Source organism: Erythrolamprus reginae, chromosome 2 (genome assembly GCF_031021105.1).
Source record: "Erythrolamprus reginae isolate rEryReg1 chromosome 2, rEryReg1.hap1, whole genome shotgun sequence".
In the NCBI taxonomy this organism is placed as follows: Eukaryota; Metazoa; Chordata; class Lepidosauria; order Squamata; family Dipsadidae; genus Erythrolamprus; species Erythrolamprus reginae.
This window is the reverse complement of record NC_091951.1, coordinates 220,112,841-220,134,201: the sequence shown is the minus strand read 5'-3', so window position 1 is coordinate 220,134,201 and position 21,361 is coordinate 220,112,841. Positions and strand designations below refer to the sequence as shown.

Below are 21,361 nucleotides of genomic sequence, written 5' to 3'. Positions count from 1 at the left end.
GATTCCCGGTCCAGGTAGGGACCGGGAGTCAAAAAATTATATACTTTTTACTGAAATAACTACAGAAGAACCCAAATAATTAATTAAGCCTTGGGTCTAACAGATTGGTGTTCATGTTATACTGTGAAAAAATAAGAACATTAAAAGTTTTAATATGTGCCTAAAATTTAAGGAATACACCATTACAGTGTATCCTGCACAATTTTGTGTGATTTTTAGATACTGATATGCACTCCTTTGATGGTCTCTGAGCTTATATAAAATAAGAGAAACTCCAGACCCTACTAGCACTGATGCTATTACTTAGTTTGGTAATGAAGTGTCTGCATGAAAATCACCAACCTCAGAGGACCCCACAGTTCAATCCTAAATTACAAATATTGTAATTGATACTTTCCATTATCTTACCTAAATCTTTAGTAAAAATATTAATGAGTAGAGAGGCCCAGAATTGAACCTTTTGGCACCCCACCCTACTTAAGGCTTCATTCTACTTAGATGTAAAAAATAAAGATATGCCTATGCCATTTCCTACAATCAATTATATAAATAATCTAATAAAAAATTAAATAAGGAATGTCTTGCAAGACATCTTTTTCAGGAATCTATGCTGACCAATCAATGTTATCAAGCTGTTATATAGAAGACCATCTCCTTAGAGCTAAAGTAATTTTATTCCAATGTGAATTTGGCCCTTCAATTGGGTTAGTTTAGTTTTGAGTACCCTTAATGATATCTATTAATAAGAATTCAAATAAAATAAGCAGCAGATTAAAACCTGTAGGAAAGAGGAAAAAATAGATAATAGCACTATTGTAAATAATATTCATAGATAAAAAGATCCTGTAGAACTTCTAGAGCCATTGTAGGAACCAAAAATTATAACACATGATTATAAATACATGAAATGGATATGGATAAAAGGGAATTTCAGGACAGAGACAGTAGGCAGGCTGATGCGCTTATGCATGCCCCTTAAAGACCTCTTAGGAATGGGGTGAGGTCGACAATAGACAATAGAGACAGTAGAATTAGAGCATAGCATATCATCCTGACCAATCAACAAACTATAAAAAATCCCTTGTTGACCTATTAAAACAAAATGAGCAGTGCATTTCAAAAAAATCTCAATTGCTTTGACACATGGTTTTAGAAATCAGTGCAGTCTTGTTGAAATTTCTTGGATCCAGGTCCACATCCACGTCTGTGTTTAAATGGGGAATCCAAATTCTTTTCTGTGTGTTCTTGAGGTAAAAGCATGCTAGTAAGCAAAATAGGATCCTGTTTATGTTCCACTTCATAAAAAGGGCAAGTTTTCAAGTGTACAGCTATGGATGGAATATTGCTGAGTTGCCACCTATTGATAGTGGAGAACAGGGTGCTAAATTTCCAGATCTAGCAAAAGAGATGAACAAAAGAGAATAAGAAAATATTAGTACTGTGATAATAAGATGTTGCAAATAATTCTTCCCTATATTTTGTCTACAGTATATACCATCTAAAATTGAATTAACATGCCCTTGTTTAAATGCTTTAGTGGAGATGGTTGGAAATGATAGTAAAATTTCCAGATAACTTTATCTATGGATGTGGTATGGGTAAAGATGTTAATATACTTTTTATTTGAATGTTCATATTTCTTTGAAAATATATAATTCTTTGGCTTCATGGAAGATCTAAATAAGATCCAACTTGGAACTAGAGAGAAATTTCCTGACAGAACAATAAACCCAGAGATCTCCCCAGTCCGTGGACTGATACTGCTCCGTGGCATGCCAGAAATAGGTCTGCGCAAACAAGCGAAGCCCCATCCATGGTGTTGTATCCTGTAATGGCTACCTTGTATCTCTGTAAATAGTTTGTTCCTTGTTAAAGCGCTGTCTGAGCCAGAATCAGGAAGTCGCTCCTGATTGGCTCAGACGCGGCTGCTCTTGCTTTGGCGGGAACCGCAAATGTATAAAAGGAGCGGTTTCTCTCAGGTAGAGCAGACGGTACTAGCTGAAAGTCACTTACCTATTCAGAGCTGGAATAAAGGTACCGTTCTCACCTAACCCTGTCTCTGGGTCTACTTCACTGGCGACGACGGACGAAAGAAACCACGCGTGCAACATGAACAACCTCCAAATCGGCCGGGCTCCTGAGTTCTTCGATCCCGAGAAGACTTCCTGGGACGACTACTTAGCCAACTTCGAGATCTTCCTCGAGGCAGCAGGAATACGGGACGCCGACGCCGATCGGAGACGGGCCATCTTCCTAAACTACTGCAGTCCAGAAATCCGCGCCCTCGCCCAGACTCTCACCGACCCGCTGCCAGCAAAATCCGTCGCTTGGGACGTCCTGCAAGCCAAGCTCGCGAGCCATTTCAAGCCAACAAAACCAGCCATGGTTTTCCGGCACCAGTTCTCCAGAATGGCTCAGCGCGAAGCGGAATCAATCAACCAATTTGCAACGCGACTTCGAATGGTACTTGCGAAATGCAAGTTTGACAACCCGGAAGCTCGCCTCACCGATGCCTTAGTTTTCGGCATGAGAAACGCCTCGGTCAGGAACAAACTCCTCACCGAAGACGAACCGACCCTACAAACAGTGATTAAGCTAGCACAAACCGCAGAGGTCGCCGACGCCGCTGCGAAAGAGCTGAAGGAACACGAAAGACAAGAAGTCATCGGAAAGATAGACTCCACGTTTTCCCGCGCCGAGGACCCAGACGACCTCAGCCCACCAGCTCGCAACGAGGACAGCTGTTTCCTGCTGCAAGACCAGCCGAGACAACACAGAGTTCCTCACCCCGCCGCCCCCTGCGTCGGCTGCCGAGGAAACCATCAGCGCCAACGATGCCCCTTCCGGGACGCCATATGCCGCCGCTGCAACCGACGCGGCCACATCGCCGAAGCCTGCAGAGCAGCTGCACCGGAGGAAACCTTCTCCGCTCCGCGCCATCAACGACCCCAGAATCAAACACCTCAACCGCGAGAAAACCGACCTTTCCGTTTTTCGGGCCGAAAGAACTACTCAGCCGCTAACCGCGACTACTCAAGAGGTAACACTAAATTTTCCGTGAATAACACGGCAACAAAAAATGGGGGCAAGATTGTAATTTCATTACTACTGAACAACAAGCCATGTTCTATGGAGCTTGACACGGGGTCTAAATACACCATTATGCCATGGGAAAAGCTTAAATTGTACATGCCTAGCCTATCTAAATCTGAGCTATTGCAAACCTCATTGGTGATTAGAGATTTTCAAGGGGGAATAATCTCTGTTCTGGGCAAAGTGAATGTACCTATCGTGTTTAAGAATGTTAAATGTACCCTGCCTATGATTGTTGTTACAGGGGCTAAGCACTCTCTCCTGGGGTTGGCTTGGATGGAACCTTTGGGAATTGAAATTTCTGGTATTTGTACTGTTAACTGTGATAGCATGCCTAACTTTTTACAGGAGTTCCCTGAAGTGTTTAGCCCCACCTTGGGGTCGTATAAAGGGCCCCCTATCTCGTTTTCTATTGACCCCAAGGTCCCGCCTGTCCGGCTCAAACCTCGCAGGGTACCCCTTCCGCTCCTCCCCAAACTTGACCTGCAGCTGGATAAGCTCATAAGCCAAGGCATTTTAGTTCCTGTGGAGCAGGGACCATGGGAAACACCCATAGTCACGCCTCTAAAACCAGATGGCTCCTTAAGAGTTTGCGCTGACTATAAATCCACGCTAAATAAGGCCCTCCAACATCACACTTACCCCATTCCGGTGGTACAACAACTCCTGCACTCCCTGGGGGAAGGGAAAAGGTTTGCAAAGATCGATCTCGCGCAAGCTTATCAACAGTTACCTGTCGATGAACCGACAGCAAACGCGCAAACAATTGTGACCCACAGGGGTGCCTTTAAATGTACCATATTACAGTTTGGAGTAAGCATAGCCCCAGGGATATTCCAAAGCATAATGGAACGATTGTTATCAGGGATTAAAGGGGCCATTCCCTATTTTGATGACATCTTAATTGCAGGGGAAAACCAAGAACAGCTCAACAAAAGAATAAGGGAAGTACTTCAGAGACTTCAGGACAAAGGGTTAAGAATTAAGCCTGATAAATGCGTCTGGGGAACCAACAGTGTAGAATTCCTAGGTTATAAAATCGATAAGGAAGGTATCCACCCCACGACCGAGAAACTGAGAGCCATTAGAGAAGCCAAGAGCCACAAAATAAGATGGAATTGCAAGCTTTTTTAGGCCTTCTTAACTTTTACTCCGTCTTTTTAAAACAGAAGGCAACAGCAGCAGAGCCTCTACACCGCTTACTCCAGAAAGAAACCCCTTGGACTTGGGGGAGAACTGAACACGAAGCCTTTGTACAAATAAAACAATTATTAACTTCTAAAAGTGTGGTAGTCCAGTATAGTACTTCGCTACCCATCAGGCTAACGTGCGACGCTTCCCCGTACGGCGTGGGAGGAGTCTTGGCTCACGTTTTGCCTAATAATACAGAGGCCCTAATTGCTTTCTTTTCCAGAACGATGACCAGTACTGAAAGAAATTATAGCCAACTAGATAAGGAGGCTCTAGCTTTAGTGGCAGGGGTGAAGAAGTTTCATAATTACCTTTTTGGGAGAAGTTTTGAATTGGTTACCGACCACAAGCCCTTACTAGGTTTCTTAGCCCCCAACAAGCCTACTCCTCCATTTATGTCCCCAAGACTAATCAGATGGGCCCTTTTCCTCTCAGGATACCAGTACGAACTCATCCATAAAGGGGGTAAAACCATCAACCACGCAGATGGTCTCAGTAGGTGCCCCATGGCAGAGTTAGTGGAGGACCCTGCCCCATCTGCTGATGTCTTAATGATAGAGCTCGAGGACAACCCACTAACTACTGCAAAGGAGGTGGCTACACACACGCAGCAAGATCCAATCCTAAAACAGGTGGTAAACTGTGTACTTAAGGGATGGCAAAATGACTCTGTGAAACCTGAATTGTGTGACTTCAAAACCAAAAGACTAGAATTGTCATATGTAAAAGGTTGTCTGTTGTGGGGGGATAGAGTGATCATTCCTAAAAGCCTAAGGGTAAAAGTACTCGAAATGTTACATGTGGGCCATCCTGGGATTGTCAGGATGAAGGGCCTAGCCAGGGGGCACTTATGGTGGCCAGGTTTGGATGCTGATATTGAAAACTGGGTAGCCAAATGTGACCCATGCCAAGAATCACGGCCTAACCCCCCCAAAACAACTCCAGCAGAGTGGGAGCAACCTGCCGGGCCATGGTCCAGGGTCCATATTGATTTTGCAGGGCCAGTGGGGTCACAATACTTCTTAATAGTAGTGGATGCATTTTCCAAATGGGTGGAAATCATAGCAATGAACAACATAACCACAAGTGCCACCATCAAGGTGCTGCGCAGGCTGTTTGCTACCCATGGTTGCCCTGATATCCTAGTGTCTGACAATGGGCCACAATTAACGGCCAGGCAGTTTGAATTGTTCTTAGACAGTCTTGGAGTCAGACACGCACTCATCTCGCCTTACTCGCCCTGGGCTAATGGTTTGGCAGAACGCTACGTTCGCGTGGCAAAGGAAGCATTGCGCAGATCAGGCCCTGGAGATGTACAACAAAATTTGGACCAGTTTTTGCTAACCCAGCACATTACCCCAAACACTCACACGCACATAAGCCCTGCTGAGTTACTAATGGGAAGGAAACTAAGGTCCCCACTAGATAGGTTACACCCAAGGTTTTGTACAAATAACCAAATGTATGTAAACCCTGAAAGACAAATGTATTTGGGTCAAAATGTGTTTGTAAAAATTTTTGATGGAGGTGTAAACTGGATGAAGGGAATTATTGTTAAACAAACTGCTCCTAAAACATATATTGTAAAACTGGAGGATGGTCGAATGTGGAAGCGGCACATTGACCACGTAAGAAAACGCATGGAAAACTCCCTGGAGCAAACCGCTGACACAGACTCTCCCATTTCAACAGACTTTAACACGCAACCCAATTTTATAGACATTCAAAGGGACTTATCGGGTCAGAGAGAATCCTCCAGCGACGCCGAACCATCTTCCTCCTCCGAAGTCAGCGTTGTGTCTGCCAGGCCGAATCAGCAGGCCGGAGCCCAAAACAGGCCCCAGCCGCGCCGGGGGAGCAACAGCGAGCCGACCTCCACCGTCGGTGGCGAGGACACAACTGAACTGCGCAGGTCGGAGCGAGCCTCGCGGAGACCCAGCAGATTGGAGGACTTCGTCACATGGCTTTCGTGATGGATGTATCCAAACTAAGGAGGGAGGGGTGTTGTATCCTGTAATGGCTACCTTGTATCTCTGTAAATAGTTTGTTCCTTGCTAAAGCGCTGTCTGAGCCAGAATCAGGAAGTCGCTCCTGATTGGCTCAGACGCGGCTGCTCTTGCTTTGGCGGGAACCGCAAATGTATAAAAGGAGCGGTTTCTCCCAGGTAGAGCAGACGGTACTAGCTGAAAGTCACTTACCTATTCAGAGCTGGAATAAAGGTACCGTTCTCACCTAACCCTGTCTCTGGGTCTACTTCACATGGGATGCAGGCATCACACGAAATCATCTCCCCTCCAATCTGCAGAAAACCTCTCTCCATGGAACTAGTCCTGGTGGTCACTGAATTAACCAAGAGAACAGCTTTCCTCCCAAAGTATGGGTATTCCATTATTAGAGGTTTCCAAGCAAACATTAAAAGCCATTTGTCCAAGATGGCATCAAGTATCCTGCTTGTGCAGGCAATTGGACTAGAAAACCTCCAAGGTCCCTTCCAGCCCTATGATTCTATTACCTTTCTATAAATATTATCACCTAGTCAGGTTTGTAATAGGATATATTGTCCCTCAGATTGTCAACTTCTAAGTCATTTCATGTTTCAGGATTAACTGTAATGCACTGTTCTACCTGGGACAAAATGGATAATCAATACCGACCTCCAACTGTAAGTATCATATGATCCTTAAACTTTGCACTGTTAATTGCCTAGCTGCCTCATTTTGCACCAATGGTTAAGTTGACACTTGTAAAAACAGTCCTAGATTTTGTACATTCTAATAATCCAAAGATATAACTAAAGCATATTCTTGACTTTTTCAGAGATGTTTGCAGCTGGTAATGTAATTACATTAAGATGCTCTTCACCCCAGCTGCCAATTATATTCAATGAGAGATAACAATCAAAGAGCATTGCCATGCTGCATATCTAACATCACACAAAATAGGATGAAATTCAGTCTCCATATACAGCTTCTACTTACCAGTCCTTCTTGTCTGGATTTAATCAGTTAATTGCCTATGGTTTGACCAATCATTTTGAAATTTATCATCTGGAGACTCTGACCCTTTATTTGAGAAGTTTAAATCAAATCCTATAATCATGCAATTCTGCTTGTCACTGGATTATTTAAACTATATGTTCATGCTTAACTAAAATTACAGGTAGTCCCCGACTTTAGACCACAACTGAGCCCAAAATTTATGTTGCTAAGTGAGACATTTGCTAAGTGAGTTTTGCCCCATTTTACAACTTTTTTGGCCCCATTTTGCCGTACCGTTTTTCCCAAAATACAACATCCCCTGATAATAAGCCCAATCAGGCTTTTGAATGCAAGGCAATAAAGCCAAGCATTTATTTCAGGGTTCAAAAAAATATAACACAAAGTCTTATTTTCGGGAAAACATGATAATTATTAAGTAAATCACTGCATTTGTTCCGTTAATAGCCTGGTTGTTAAGTGTATCTGGCTTCCCCATTGACTTTGCTTGTCAGAAAGGTCACAAAAGGTTATCTCATGACCCTGGGAAACTGCAACTTATAAATATCAGTTAATTGCCATGTGTCTGAATTTTGATCACATGACCCTTGAGATGCAGCAACTGTTGTTAAGTGTGAAAAATGGTTATAAGTCACTTTTTAGTACCATTGTAATTTTGAACAGTCACTAAATGAATGGTTATAAGTTGTTGTTGTTATTGTTGTTGTTGTTGTTATTATTATTATTATTATTTGGATTTGTATGCTGCCCTTCTCCGAAGACTCAGGGCGGCTCACAAGATACAAAGTTGAGGACTACACTTTGTAATTATAAAAATATCCATAACTTAGAAGCCAGTAGAAATATCCCTCTGTCCTTCTATTTGGAAAATACTGCTGCATTTTTGGTATCCCCAGCACTTACCTTTCCACAGGCTCTCCATGATGTTCTTCCATGAGAATATTTTTTCTTTTTCCATAGCAGAAAAACCATTCCTCTTTCATGCAGCAGAGTAGCACAGATATTCCTCATCTGTACTGACACCTGAGCCAGTTGAGACAAGCTAACACTATCCAAAAATCCAGCAATGTACTTCAGAATCTCCAAGGGAAGATTAGTTAGAGCAATCCTTTCATTCCTTTGTCTACTTCTTATAAGGTTACTTTTTTGGCTCCTGAGAGCACAAGATCAATCTCTGGCTTAACAGCAAATGCCATAAGGTGCTGATTGTAGATAATATTTGTCTTTTGCCCAGAAGGATGCCAAGGATATTGAACAAAAGTGCATCCCAAATAGGCCAGTGGGCAGCGACGTTGGAACCAGCCATCTAAGGAGGACTGGATATCTGTATGAACATTCTTGAAATGTGAAGAAAACTAATCTCTCCTAAAAAAGTGGTTGCAAGAGAATGTAAATGCAGAGCTGCTTTTGTTATATCTTTGGGTTACACTCTCAGTATGGAGCTGCAGATGGAGATCCAGTGGGTCTTTTGTATCCAAAATATCTGCTAGAACAGCTCCTGAAGAAAAAGGTTGGGCATCAAAGCTGTACGTTTGAGTCCCAATATCGATATATAAGGCATCAGTGGACTTTGTTTTAGATATCTCATGACCTTTTAGTTCCCTCTCAAGAGCGCACAACAGTGTAGTTTTTATTGTGTTTGATTTGGGAAGTTCTTCAACATCTATGTCCAGCTCTGAAGTATCCAGGGATATGTTCTTACCTGGCTTTTTATGTGCCATAGGATCCCCAAGCTTTGCTCTTTTGCCACAGTAACTAAGTGGCGATCTGAAGGTGGTCTCAGTCTTCAGTTCTTGAACTTCCAGGTTTCCATACACAAAGTCTTTTTCTCTGGGAGTGCAAGCAGGCATCTGACCAAAATGAATAAGCATCCTTCCATGGTGCACCAAGTACATGTTATACTCTCCAACAGGAACCTCATTCTTCAGCCTTTCTAGCACTCCATCTTGCCAAGGAGCCAACCCTGTTTTTTCAGCTGCTAAATTGATTTGATGGTTTTTGTTTTTTTCAGTGCCTTCTGTACTGCTGGCTTCTTCCACAGTGCTTCCAGAAGCATGCTCTTTATGTGGAGATCCACTTTCAGATGTATGTTTTGTATTGCTAGGTGACAGGTCTGCTGCTTGGCATGCTTTAAATTCTTTACTAAACATACTTTCCCAACTTTTGTAACCAATCAAATCTACCCCTTCTTTATTTTTTGCCAGATTTTCACATTCTTGCTGGGTGAGTACAGCTGCCTCAGCTTCATTTGTTGTGCTCTGCTCAGCAATTCCTCCAACAGCTTTATCTTCAAAATAGTCTATATCATCTGTTGTTTCTTCCAGGGTACAAGCCTCTGTGCATTCTGGGAAGAGCTCAGCCATTTTGAGTGCGTTGAAGAGAGCTGCCTGATCTCTCAGAGCTATGGCTACATCCAGGCACTCTTCCTTGGGCGGTTGCTTCATAATGTTCTCATGAAGAATGGCTTCAGAATCTACATATGGCCAACGGTTCCATTCCATAGAACAGGAAACTATGCTGGCAGGGCAAACTTGGAGATGTTTTGCCACTTTAAAACGGGCCATTGTAAAAGGGCAGCCATAAATAGAATTAAGGCATGAGACTTGTTCTAAGGGACAAAGAAGTTTATGATCATCCTCTTTGCACATATGAAAGACAGCACCACAGTGAGAGTGGCAACTGATCACTACACATGAGACTGAAGGCTCTGCTGGAGCCTGGCAATATTTGTTGAAACACTTCTCACAGTGTTTATGCAGTCCAAGTGGAGTCTGCCGTCTGCTAATCTAAAGGAAGGCAGGGAGAAAAAGTATTCAAAGCATTTAGGAACATGGAAACAATTCTGCATGTGGAAATGTACATGAAATGTTTTACACAAAAAAGGTTTGGCAGGTAACCAGCCACTTTCAAAATAACTATGTCATGTAGCTACAATTTTAATATAAAAATCAAGTAACAATTCAGGTTCATCCATAACTAAATTAGAAAATTAAGGTTGTCCGAATCATTGCAAAACATGAATCTTGAACCTACAGTGAAATCAGAATAGAATAGAACAGAATAGAATAGAATAGAATTTATATTTGTATTTGTATTGCATTTTATTTTGTTATAAACTGCCCTATGTCCCAGTGGATTGGGCAGCATAGAAGTCGAATTAAATAAAATAAATGAATAGAATAGAATATAGAAATTTTATAGTCATTTTAAATGTACACTAACCAGCATACATTAAAATGAAATTTCATTGAATTCAGCTTTCAAAAGATATATTATGCATATACTGTACACACATATATGCACATATATGACACAGAGAAATATCACAGTCTAGTTCAAATGTATACATATGCATGGTGGGGGGAAAACCTGTGAGTTTGCAAGACACATGGCATAATGAACTACCGTATTTTTCGGAGTATAATACATACTGGAGTATAAGACGCACCTTAGTTTTGGGAGAGGAAAACAAAGAATAAAGGCCTCTGCCCCCCAACAATTTGCCAAACAGCGAACAGCACAGTTAATATACACTGTTTGCTATGTATTTCTGTGCATGTGTGCCTGACCCATAGAAATAACAAAGAATTGGACAAATGTACATTATCGCAGTATATTAATGCCAGAAAGATTTCTTAAATGTAATCACATTAACTCCTCCCAATTATTTAAATAGATCTACTCTAAACATGACTAAGTCAGGCTCAGCTGCCTTATCTTAATATTAAACAGGTCACTGTTACATTTCAGACAATACTTGTATCGACACTGTTAAAATTGATGTGAGTTTCTGGAAATATAGTTATTATCTGTTATTTAAAAGAAGTTACAATGGCACTGGACCTCTTCAGATCAAGCATTTATTTTAAAAAGTTTACTTTGTTTGAAAAGGACAGTGATGCAAACTTTTAAGAAATACATTTTTCTATATTCAGATCTTAAGAGCTTTAATAATCTTACAATATCTTATGGGCGTGGGGTTTATGCTTGTAAAATATAGTCTCTAAGATATGTTTGACACTTGATACTTTTATGGATCTATTGGATGGTTAGAAAAATATTATAATATCAGCAGTTTAGCAGTGAAATGTTTTATTACAGATAGTGATAAGCTCCCTTTTAGTGGCAAGCTAGTAAAAGCTAGTAAAGTACAGTACTGTCCAAGCAGAGGCTGGACATCAGCCTGGGATACATTAATTTACATTCTTTTACTGATTAGGGAATTGAGATTTGAATATCATAGAATTTCAGTTTCAGTTAAATTTGCTCATTTCTACATTTAATTGTTTAACCGTAGTTGAGGACTCCTAGAATTGTTTATGATGGGTGGCCAAATCTTTTCAATAATTTATATTCACTAGCACAAAGAGCAATTAGCATCAGATGGCTAACAAGTGTATGAAATTATTAAACTATCAATTTAAGCAATAGTCAAGGATACTAAGTGTTTTAGCACTCATTATTTATTTAATTATTGGATTAATATCCCACTTTTTCATTTAGGAAGAAGAGAAAATAGCAAGGAACAGAGAAACAGAAATTTAACAGAATCCCACTCATCATTCTAAACCATAGCATGGTTTAATTATTTCTGTATAAAAGTGACCGTTGTAGTTCAAACCTGATTTAGCAGACTGCCAACTCAATTAACATTTGAGAAGCCATTATTATTAGATCACCACCTCAAAAAAATATGAAAGGTAAATGACACTAACCAAAACCCCCCCCTATGGTAATAATTATTATTTTTCAAATGTACCTACCATAGTTCCAGTCAGTTGTCTTTCATGTCACTAGAAGAAAAATTAAAATAGTTAATAAAAAGAGATCAGCTCCTTCCTGAAATTTAGAACAAGATGTGTGATATTATATTCAAAGAGATACTATCAAAAAGCAATACTAAAAGTACAGTGTAAATGTCATTAGCTTACAGATTGTATTTGACATTTTATTATTAGGATAAAAGGATAAGGACGAAAAAGAATTTTCACCAGAATTCCTAGGATGGCTTGAGATTCTATTACCTTTGAAAATCATACCTATTCCTTGCATCATTAGGCAGGGCCAAAACTACTGATGTGCATGTCAGCAATGAAACATATTTAATCTCAAATAAAATAAGGTCATTTGGGCAGGGGGAGTTAACACAGTTATGACGAATCCCTACTTCTTTCTCCCAGTCAAGACCAACAGTAGAATAAAGAAGGAATATTGCACTGTTAATAGAGCCAACCAGACCTGTACATATATATCTTGAACATTGTCTACAAAAACTCTGTATTTTGTAGTGTCACTCTGTTAATGTGTAGATGTTTTTGGTAAATCAAAGTGAATGTGATCAATTCTTAATACTAATATTGCAATAGATTTCTCTTCTAACTATAATAAACTTTTCACCCTGGAGGACATAAAAGCCACAGATTCAGACATGACCTCTTCAATGCTATTAGTTGACTATATAATGAGTTTAAAACATCCTCCATAGTGTAATTGATGCCTCCAATGCTAGGATTACTAAAACTAATTACCGTAATTGATTTAAACCTAAGAGACAACAAAAATTCAACTGACTATTCATTGTTCATATTTCTATATTTTAAAAGATATGCAACTTTTATAAATGAACTGTCAGAAATTGTCATATTGTGCAGCATATATCCATACTAAAGATGGAGGAAAGCTTCACCAGATGATATTCTCATTATTATCAGCCATTAAGGTTTGAGCGCTTTTAAAGAGTTTGTTTCTTCAGATTATGAGGTTGTTACTAAGTCAGTTGGACAAAAAGAATTAAGTGAGATTGCATTTGCATAATACTGTAGTAATATAAATAAATAAATATTTACTTTTTCAAGTAAATACTTTTTATATGAATTATTTAAAAATTTTGTTTGAAATTTAAACAACATATGAGACTCATATTTTTACAGATTTCCATAGATAAGGGTATGTGAGACTTATTTCAATTAGTTGACCTGATATCAACTAATGTATCAATTATATCAACTAAATTTATGCAGAACTTTGATAATTATAATCAGATACAGTATATATCTTCAGCGTGCAATAATAATACAGTATATGTTAAATGTCAGTTCCTTTTGTATTCAGAATCTCTTTCCATTGTCCAATAACAGGTCAGTAGTCCCCAAATCTAATTTGCTATATGAGGTGATGAAAACCATCCTTGATGAATTCCACATATCAAATAACACAAGTCCAATGAATCATAATATTCTGGAGTTGGAAGGGATTATTAGGATAATCTAGTCCAATCCCTTTAAACATGCAGGAAAATTAATCAGATCATCTTTGAGACATTACATTTTTACCTGTCTTCAAGTTAGTGTTATTATTATTAAAAGTATTTGTTGGCCATCTTATAATTTGAGCATTGTGGAACTCCTTGTGACTGCCTGAACAAATCCCTACAGTTTTCTTGGCAAGGTTTTGCAGGAGTAGTTTGCCATGGCATTCTTCCTGGGACTGAAAGAGAATCATTGGCCCAAGGTCATCCAGCTGGCTTTGTACCTAAAATAAGATTAGAACTCAAGGTCCCTGGTTTCTAGTCTAATGCCTTAATTTCTAAACCAAACCAGGTCATGACTCCTGACATAACTTTGCTGACTATTTCTCTCTTCTTAAAAACTTCTAAAGATGAAGAACTGCCAATTATTGTTAGTAGGCTGCCATACTGTTTCACAGATTTTAATATCAGAACGTTTTTTCCTTACATTTGTGCAAAATCTAAATAGCTGCAAATTGCATCCATTATTTCTGATCCTAGTTTCTGAGTCATAGAAGACTAGTTCTTAATCATTTTCCCTATGACATTCTTATTCTATAACATTCCCTATGACATCAGTCTTCTTTTTACATTTCAAGTTCCATCAGCCTATCTTTAAAGGATATATTTTCAAGTCCTTGCATCATTTTTGCAACCAGCCTTAGAAAGTGTTTTAACTTGCTCATACCACAGTGTGATCTCATCAATGCAGAAAAAGGACTATAAGCTGTCAATTTTCTGCTAAATCAATAAAACAATTAAAAATAGATGATCTCTTTGCCAATCAAGGAATGTTAAGTAAATGAAACATCCCTCCTTTTTCCATTCTCACTGGGACCAGAATTGGAATTGTAAATGGAGTAAAATGTCTTTTAAAGCTGTCATTTATTGTCTGGGTGAACATGTCCAATGGAAGTCCTTCCCTGTGTCACTTACTGGTATAGTTGATCCTTCCAAAAAATCTCTTCTAAGTGAAGTTCAAGAGGATGCCTTTAGCTTTCATTATAGTTTCTACTTTTGATCAACTAAACTAAACTGCTTTTGTAAATTATCTCCTTGACACATTCAAATTTGAATTTTGAATTTGAATTTTATTAAATTTATAAACAGCCCAATTCAGGATGGATTCTGGGTAGCATACAACGATAAAACAACATATGGTAATTTAAAAAACCCCAAATACAAAAAGAGTCATCACTTCTAGGCCAGAACAGAGTGCTATAGCTCAATGGCCCCAGGCCTACCCCAGAGCCATGTTAAAGCTTTCCGGAATTTATCAGATTAACTGTCTTTATTAAAGTTCCAGTCTGTGGTTCTTAAAATAGCTAGCATGCTGATAGATACATAGCCATCTTGAGAGAGAAGAAGAGTGAGTAGGAAGAAAGAGAACTTTATTAGTACTAAATCAGCCTAAGTTTTATTCATTGCCATTTATGATGAAAACCCAGAATACTTTTCAAATGTTCCCACTATGGATGTTCTACAAAGTATAGCCGCTATTTATGCCAAACGAGGCAGCTATAACTGACTGTGCTAATTGTGTGAGTAACATGCCAATTGATAGTATATCTAAAGCCTCGGTTTTATCAGTGACCTTGACAAAGCAAAGCCAAAATAAACAGCTTTCAATGGTAGGCAAGGAAAACAATGATTTATTAGAGGTTAGCCTCATTATTCATACAACAGCCTTCATTATTTTGTCAAAGGCTGAGCTTTATGAAACTTTACAAGGATTAAAGAGTTTTAGAAAGACATTGTTAAACTATGGAACTGTTGAACCGTTTTCTGCTCACACAAGTCTTTAACAGCTCAATTGGGTTACTGATATCTAGCAAAGCAATAAATTCAAATATTCCTCACAAGAATTCAAGACCTATTCAGTTTAGTAATATTCCAGTTTCATAAATTCATAGCAAAAAAGCTGACTAAGCACATTTAAATCTACAGGCAATCCTCGATTTGGGACTACTGTACAACAACAACAACAACAACAATAATATAATAATAATAACAACAACAGAGTTGGAAGGGACCTTGGAGGTCTTCTAGTCCAACCCCTTGCTTAGGCAGGAAACCCTACACTACATTGTAGTGAGAAGGACCAGAAAGGTGGGGGAAAGCCATTTTCCATTGCAGTTTTAGTTTCACAGAGGCTGGGGGAGGAGCTACTGGCTTGGACTGTGAGTCTAAGTGAGAGAAAGACCAGAAAGAAAGTGGCCCGCTTACCTAACGTACATAATTGAGGCAGGAATTTTCATCATAAGTCATTGTGATCATAAGTTGAGTCATCATATCACTGGATTCAATTTTACAACCATTTTAGATGTTCATAAAGCAAGTCTATGGTAATTAAGCAAATTACATGGTTGTAAATCAGTACAGCTTATCCAATAGGTGTGATCATGTGAGTGCAGGACAGTCTGCAACTAGTCATAAATGCAAACCACTTGCCAAGCACCCAAAATGCAATCACGCAACTCCAGAAGTGGTACAGAAGTTATAACTTTGAGGGCAAGTTGTAAGTAACCTTTCTGCATCCAATGTAACAAGTCCTCAACTTATGACTGGTTGAACAACCAGACATAAGTTGGGGACTACCTATACTGTTGAAATAAAGACTTACAAAGAGTTGACCGACAGACCCATTAGAAAGAAGAGTACCTGAATGCCAGCTGAACTTACAACAGAATATACTTTAGATCAGATAGTCTGATGAATCTGAGATCAAAGAGATAAGTTGGAGAAATAATAACTTTGGGACGACTATCATTCAACCTGATTGTTTATTAAATAATGAATAACATATTGGAAACTTGTCAAATGCTGAACAAATATCTATAACAACATTTAGATTCACAGGACAAGCACAATACTCAGAAAAGTGATTTGCTCAAAACTGATCCATATATTTACCAGATATCATAGCATATAGCCCAACTGCCTAACAGACTGGAGCTTTGAATATGGCAACAAAGATAGTCAATAGTACAGAATCTATACTGGACTGCCAAGAATGATAATACTGTACTGTGTTATAGATTACTATGATGTTTTCTACAACCTACAATTAAATTTCAATAGCTCAAGTTAATGCTGTCTGCCGACCTGATAATTACCATTCCTATTAATTTTAAATGTGGAGAAACAGAAGATATATATTGCCAATAATTCATGCTATCTTTATAAGTATTCATATTATCTTTTAAGGTTGTCTCCCCTTCAGTCTGAACTTTCATCAATCTTTTCAAGTATGGGCAATTGGCTATAAAGATTATCAGAAGCAAATTAAAGAAACTTTCATGTCATCTACTTTCAGCCAGAGGAAATAAGCCTTTCCTTTAAGAAATCAATGAATGTTAAGTAGTCAGTTTTGATTACTGTCAGGTTTTACACTGAATAGAGTTTATTTTGTTCTAGTCCAAATTCTGAGCTAATACATAGCTGAAACTCAATTAACACTTCTGAATCAAAAGCTTAACCTGTTAGAGATAACAGATTTCATAAATGGAAGACACATTTGCCAATGTCTTGCTCCAGCATGACACCCGAATGAAGTTGGATTCTTGAAGTTAGCTCTTAGACATGCTACAAAATTAGTGAAGTTATCCAACAGAGATTGCCCTTTTTGCAGCTCCCCCATCATTAGGCTAACATGAACCCTACTTGAGCCTAATGAGAAAATCACAGTATCTCATAGAGAGGATTAATTTACTATGGCTGTAAATATACTTGCATTCTTATAACATTTGGGTAGCAAAAAGGCAAATGCTCAGTGTCAGCTCTGGCTACTTCAGCTACAGTCTTGGGCAAGCACTGAAACAGGGGCCATGTGTTGGGATTACAGTTCAACCATCTGAATTGAAATATATTGTTAATCATTGGGTCTCATGCTGGAACAAGGCATTGGGAACTGTGAATTTAGAGGCTCAACTCTCAATGAGCTTTATTTCCAGCTTTATTATTATTATTATTATTATTATTATTATTATTATTATTAATAATAATAATAATTAGATTTGTATGCCGCCCCTCTCCGCACATTGTTTAGCCGACGGGATCCGGAGAAGGCCAACTCTGTGGGACCTAACCAGCCGCTGGGATTCATGCGACAGAAGGCGGTCTTGCAGATATTCTGGTCTGGTGCCATGAAGGGCTTTATTGGTCATAACCAACACTTTGAATTGTGACTGGAAACTGATCAGCAACCAATGCAGACTACGGAGTGTTGGTGTAACATGGGCATACCTAGGGAAGCCCATGATTGCTCTCGCAGCTGCATTCTGCTCAATCTGGAGTTTCCAAACACTCTTCAAAGGTAGCCCCATGTAGAGAGCGTTACAGTAGTCGAACCTCGGGGTGATGAGGGCATGAGTGACTGTGAGCAATGACTCCCGGTCCAAATAGGGCCACAACTGGTGCACCAGGCAAACCTGGGCAAACGCCCCCCTCGCCACAGCCGAAAGATGGTGCTCTAATGTCAGCTGTGGATCGAGGAGGACGCCCAAGCTGCGAACCCTCTCCGAGGGGGTCAATAATTCACCCCTCAGGGTGATGGACAGACAGATGGAATCGTCCTTGGGTGGCAAAACCCACAGCCACTCCGTCTTATCAGGGTTGAGTTTGAGTCTGTTGACACCCATCCAGACCCCAACAGCCTCCAGGCACCGGCACATCACTTCTACTTCCACTGCTTCGTTGACCAATGAGCCTAAAAACAATCTATACTCTCAAAATGTCTTAACACACTTCAGAAACAATGCACAGCCACTGACATTCCAGTGCTAACAACTGTGTGATGTCATTAGTACATTATAATTCTGTCCACTCTGGCTCTAAGCTGATCAAAAGAGAAATAAGAGCACTCCTGGTCTTCTTTTGATTTAATGTCCTAAGGGAGGGAGCCCTGGCACTGAAAACAGATTCTAAAGATGAGGTCATACCTTAGGCTGACTATCATCTATTGACGGAAGTAGAATATATACAAGACAGAAAAGAAAGTAACCAAGATAAGTACACTGTAAGAATACATGTAAACTTATACATAAACTGTGCAAGTGCTGATGGGATTTAGGGAGGTTAGTATATGAAGCAGTTAGCTCAAATAGGTTAATGCTTAATATCTATCTTCAGTTAATCAACTTGATATATAGTTCTTATTTTCTAGTGGAAGTACAGTGTGTAAACCTGTAGTCCCAACTTTAACCAATCCTTTAAGCTTCAGAATAGTCTAAACATTTGGGAAAAACAATTTGCAATTTAACTGCAAAGTTATTCTTTTAGATGGTGATTTTGACATAACAATATAGTGTTTATCTTTCAGCTTGTGTTCAAAAAGTTTTTTTTAAAAAAGCCTTACCGTTAAATGTACAATCTCTTTTCATGTACATAAAGTTCTCTTGGATTTATCCAGTTGAGTTGAAATGGCCGGAGAATGCTTGGAGCAAAACACTGCACAAAGAAATCTGAGGAGGCAGGGAAAAAAATAACTGAAATGGATCCATGTGACACGGACTGTTAAAAATAAAACTGATGTACTCAGCAGCATGATTCACTTTATGGAACACGGTCCTTTCATGGTATTTCTCTCCACTACTGCTACAGTGATATTTAACAGAGTTTATTTATTTTATTTATTTATTACTTAGATTTGTATGCCGCCGCTCTCCGAAGACTCGCTGTTGCTGTTGAACAGGTGATTCATATTTTAATAAAGGAAATATTACCAGTAAAAGCAATGATATTTTCTTTGCTGTATCATAGAGAAACTTTTGCATTCCTTCTTCCTTTTATTTTTCACTACAAATATTTTTCCTTTGTATTTTTCTATACAAAGCAGCTAGATCACAAATCTTTATTAGCTTTCTTGTCTGGAAACATAAAAGTTTAAACTATCTTCATTAATCTTACTGACATTAAAAGTTAAGTAATACCCCAAATCCAATAGTTTAGATTAGTGATGGGCTACCAAAATTTGTACTACCACACTGTGGCCGTGGCTTATGCATTTTGTTTCAACATATTTCAGTGCAAATTGGGTGCTCTGGGGTGGAGCTCCATTTTCGCTACCCCACTGTGTTCCCTCCTGTCCAGGCAGTAGCCCACCCCTGATTATCACTATATAAAGTGTATGTACACACACGCACGCACAGCTCTTCTAAAAGTATACACATTCAACCTCATTTACTGCAATAGGAAAAACATATCCAGAGCCCAGAAGGGGAAAAGAGGGGGGGGGGATCAAAATTTTCCTACCAGTACTGTGTACCTGACCAAAATTTTGCTACCAGTACTGCGTACCTGACCGTACCCGTAGGAGCCCATCACTGGTTATACCTCATGATTCTTGACAAATGTATCTTTTATGTACACTGAGAGCATATGCACCAAAGACAAATTTGTGTGTCCAATCACACTTGGACAATAAAGAATTCTATTCTATTTTATTTTGCAAACTTGCAGACAAGCAAAGACATTGGGGAAGCCAGATTCACTTAACAAACCATGTTACTAATTTAATAACTTTAGTGATTCACTTAACAAGTGTAGAAAGAAAACTCCTAAAATGGAGCAAAATTCACTTAACAAATTTTTGACTTATCAACATAAATTTTGGGCTTAATTGTGGTCATAAATTGAGGACTACCTCTATGTAATTCATCAGCTCAGGCCAGAAAATAAAGGGACGCTCTGAATGGTTAAGTTAAAATACTGTATATTTCTTGAAGTTTGTAGGAGCAACATCCACAGCATAATTTACTCTCCCAGAGTCATAAATCACTCCTGCTCATTTACCACTTTTTAACAGCGCGTATTTCTCCAGACATCTCCCTGCTTTCTTCAGGGACACTAATTTTTCTGTTGTATTTTTCTTGTTACTTCATCCTCTGATTCCATCAAATACATCAGCAGAATTTGGTATTTACTTTTCTATCAATATTGAAAAATAGATAAAGCACTGAGTAGCATTAATTCAACTAATCAGTTTGCTTTGCTTTTCCCTCATGAGGTCACCCCTCATAATCCTTCTCACAGGTGCATGAACTCACAAAGGAGAAGTAAATGAAACCTTTGGGTGGGCTGAATGAAAGATATTCACCTGAGTTTTTATCTCTGTGGGTGCTTTACTTAGTTACTGAGGATTGATCGGTTAAGTTGCTTCTGTTTTTATTTAATTTTATTGACATAGTTTAGGTTTGTTCTATTTTACAAAATTTGTTTATTTATTCATCTATTTTTCATATGTTTTTGTAGATTTTCACGGGTATATGTATGTAGATTGTTCTGAGTTCGGGTTTTGCCCCGTGTAATATTTTGAGTGTCTATGCGACGTTTCGGTGAAATCACATTCACCATCATCAGGCTGAAGTTGTAAGCTTCGTGCTGCTGTAGATATAGTTTGTTTGCAACTGCCATTTGTTCCTTATAAATAGTGATGGGGGTGGAGATTTGGTTTGAATGTAGCAAGTAGATTGGGTGGCTATGTTTTAATGATTTGATTGGTTGGTGGAATCACATTTAGTTGAAGGATTGACATGGTGATGATTATGATATGTTTTTTTGTTTAGGTCTGGTTTCCAAATTTCTGGTAGGCGGGACGTGTCATCACGTTTATTCATGCTGAGGGGGTGTTTTTCTATCTCTATGGCTTCCATGATTATTCTTTTATATACGTGTTCTGTTTTGGAAAGTAATTTAGTTTTTTCGAAGTCAATTTCATGTCCTGTTTTTTTAATGTGCTGGACAAGGGAGGAAGTTTTTTCTTCTTTTTTGACTGCATTTTTATGTTCTGCAATGC

General features: G+C 39.0%; 1 protein-coding gene across 1 annotated transcript; it reads right to left on the bottom strand.

The window, feature by feature from the left end:
• Positions 1–1,059: 1,059 nt before the first annotated feature.
• Positions 1,060–18,989, bottom strand: FBXO40 (F-box protein 40). The gene is given in 5 exon segments (XM_070741943.1): positions 1,060–1,395; positions 8,184–8,434; positions 8,437–10,066; positions 12,044–12,073; positions 18,923–18,989. Coding segments are annotated over 4 exon segments (2,130 nt in total). The 5' UTR covers positions 12,047–12,073; positions 18,923–18,989; the 3' UTR covers positions 1,060–1,149.
• Between the last annotated feature and the right edge of the window lie 2,372 nt (positions 18,990–21,361).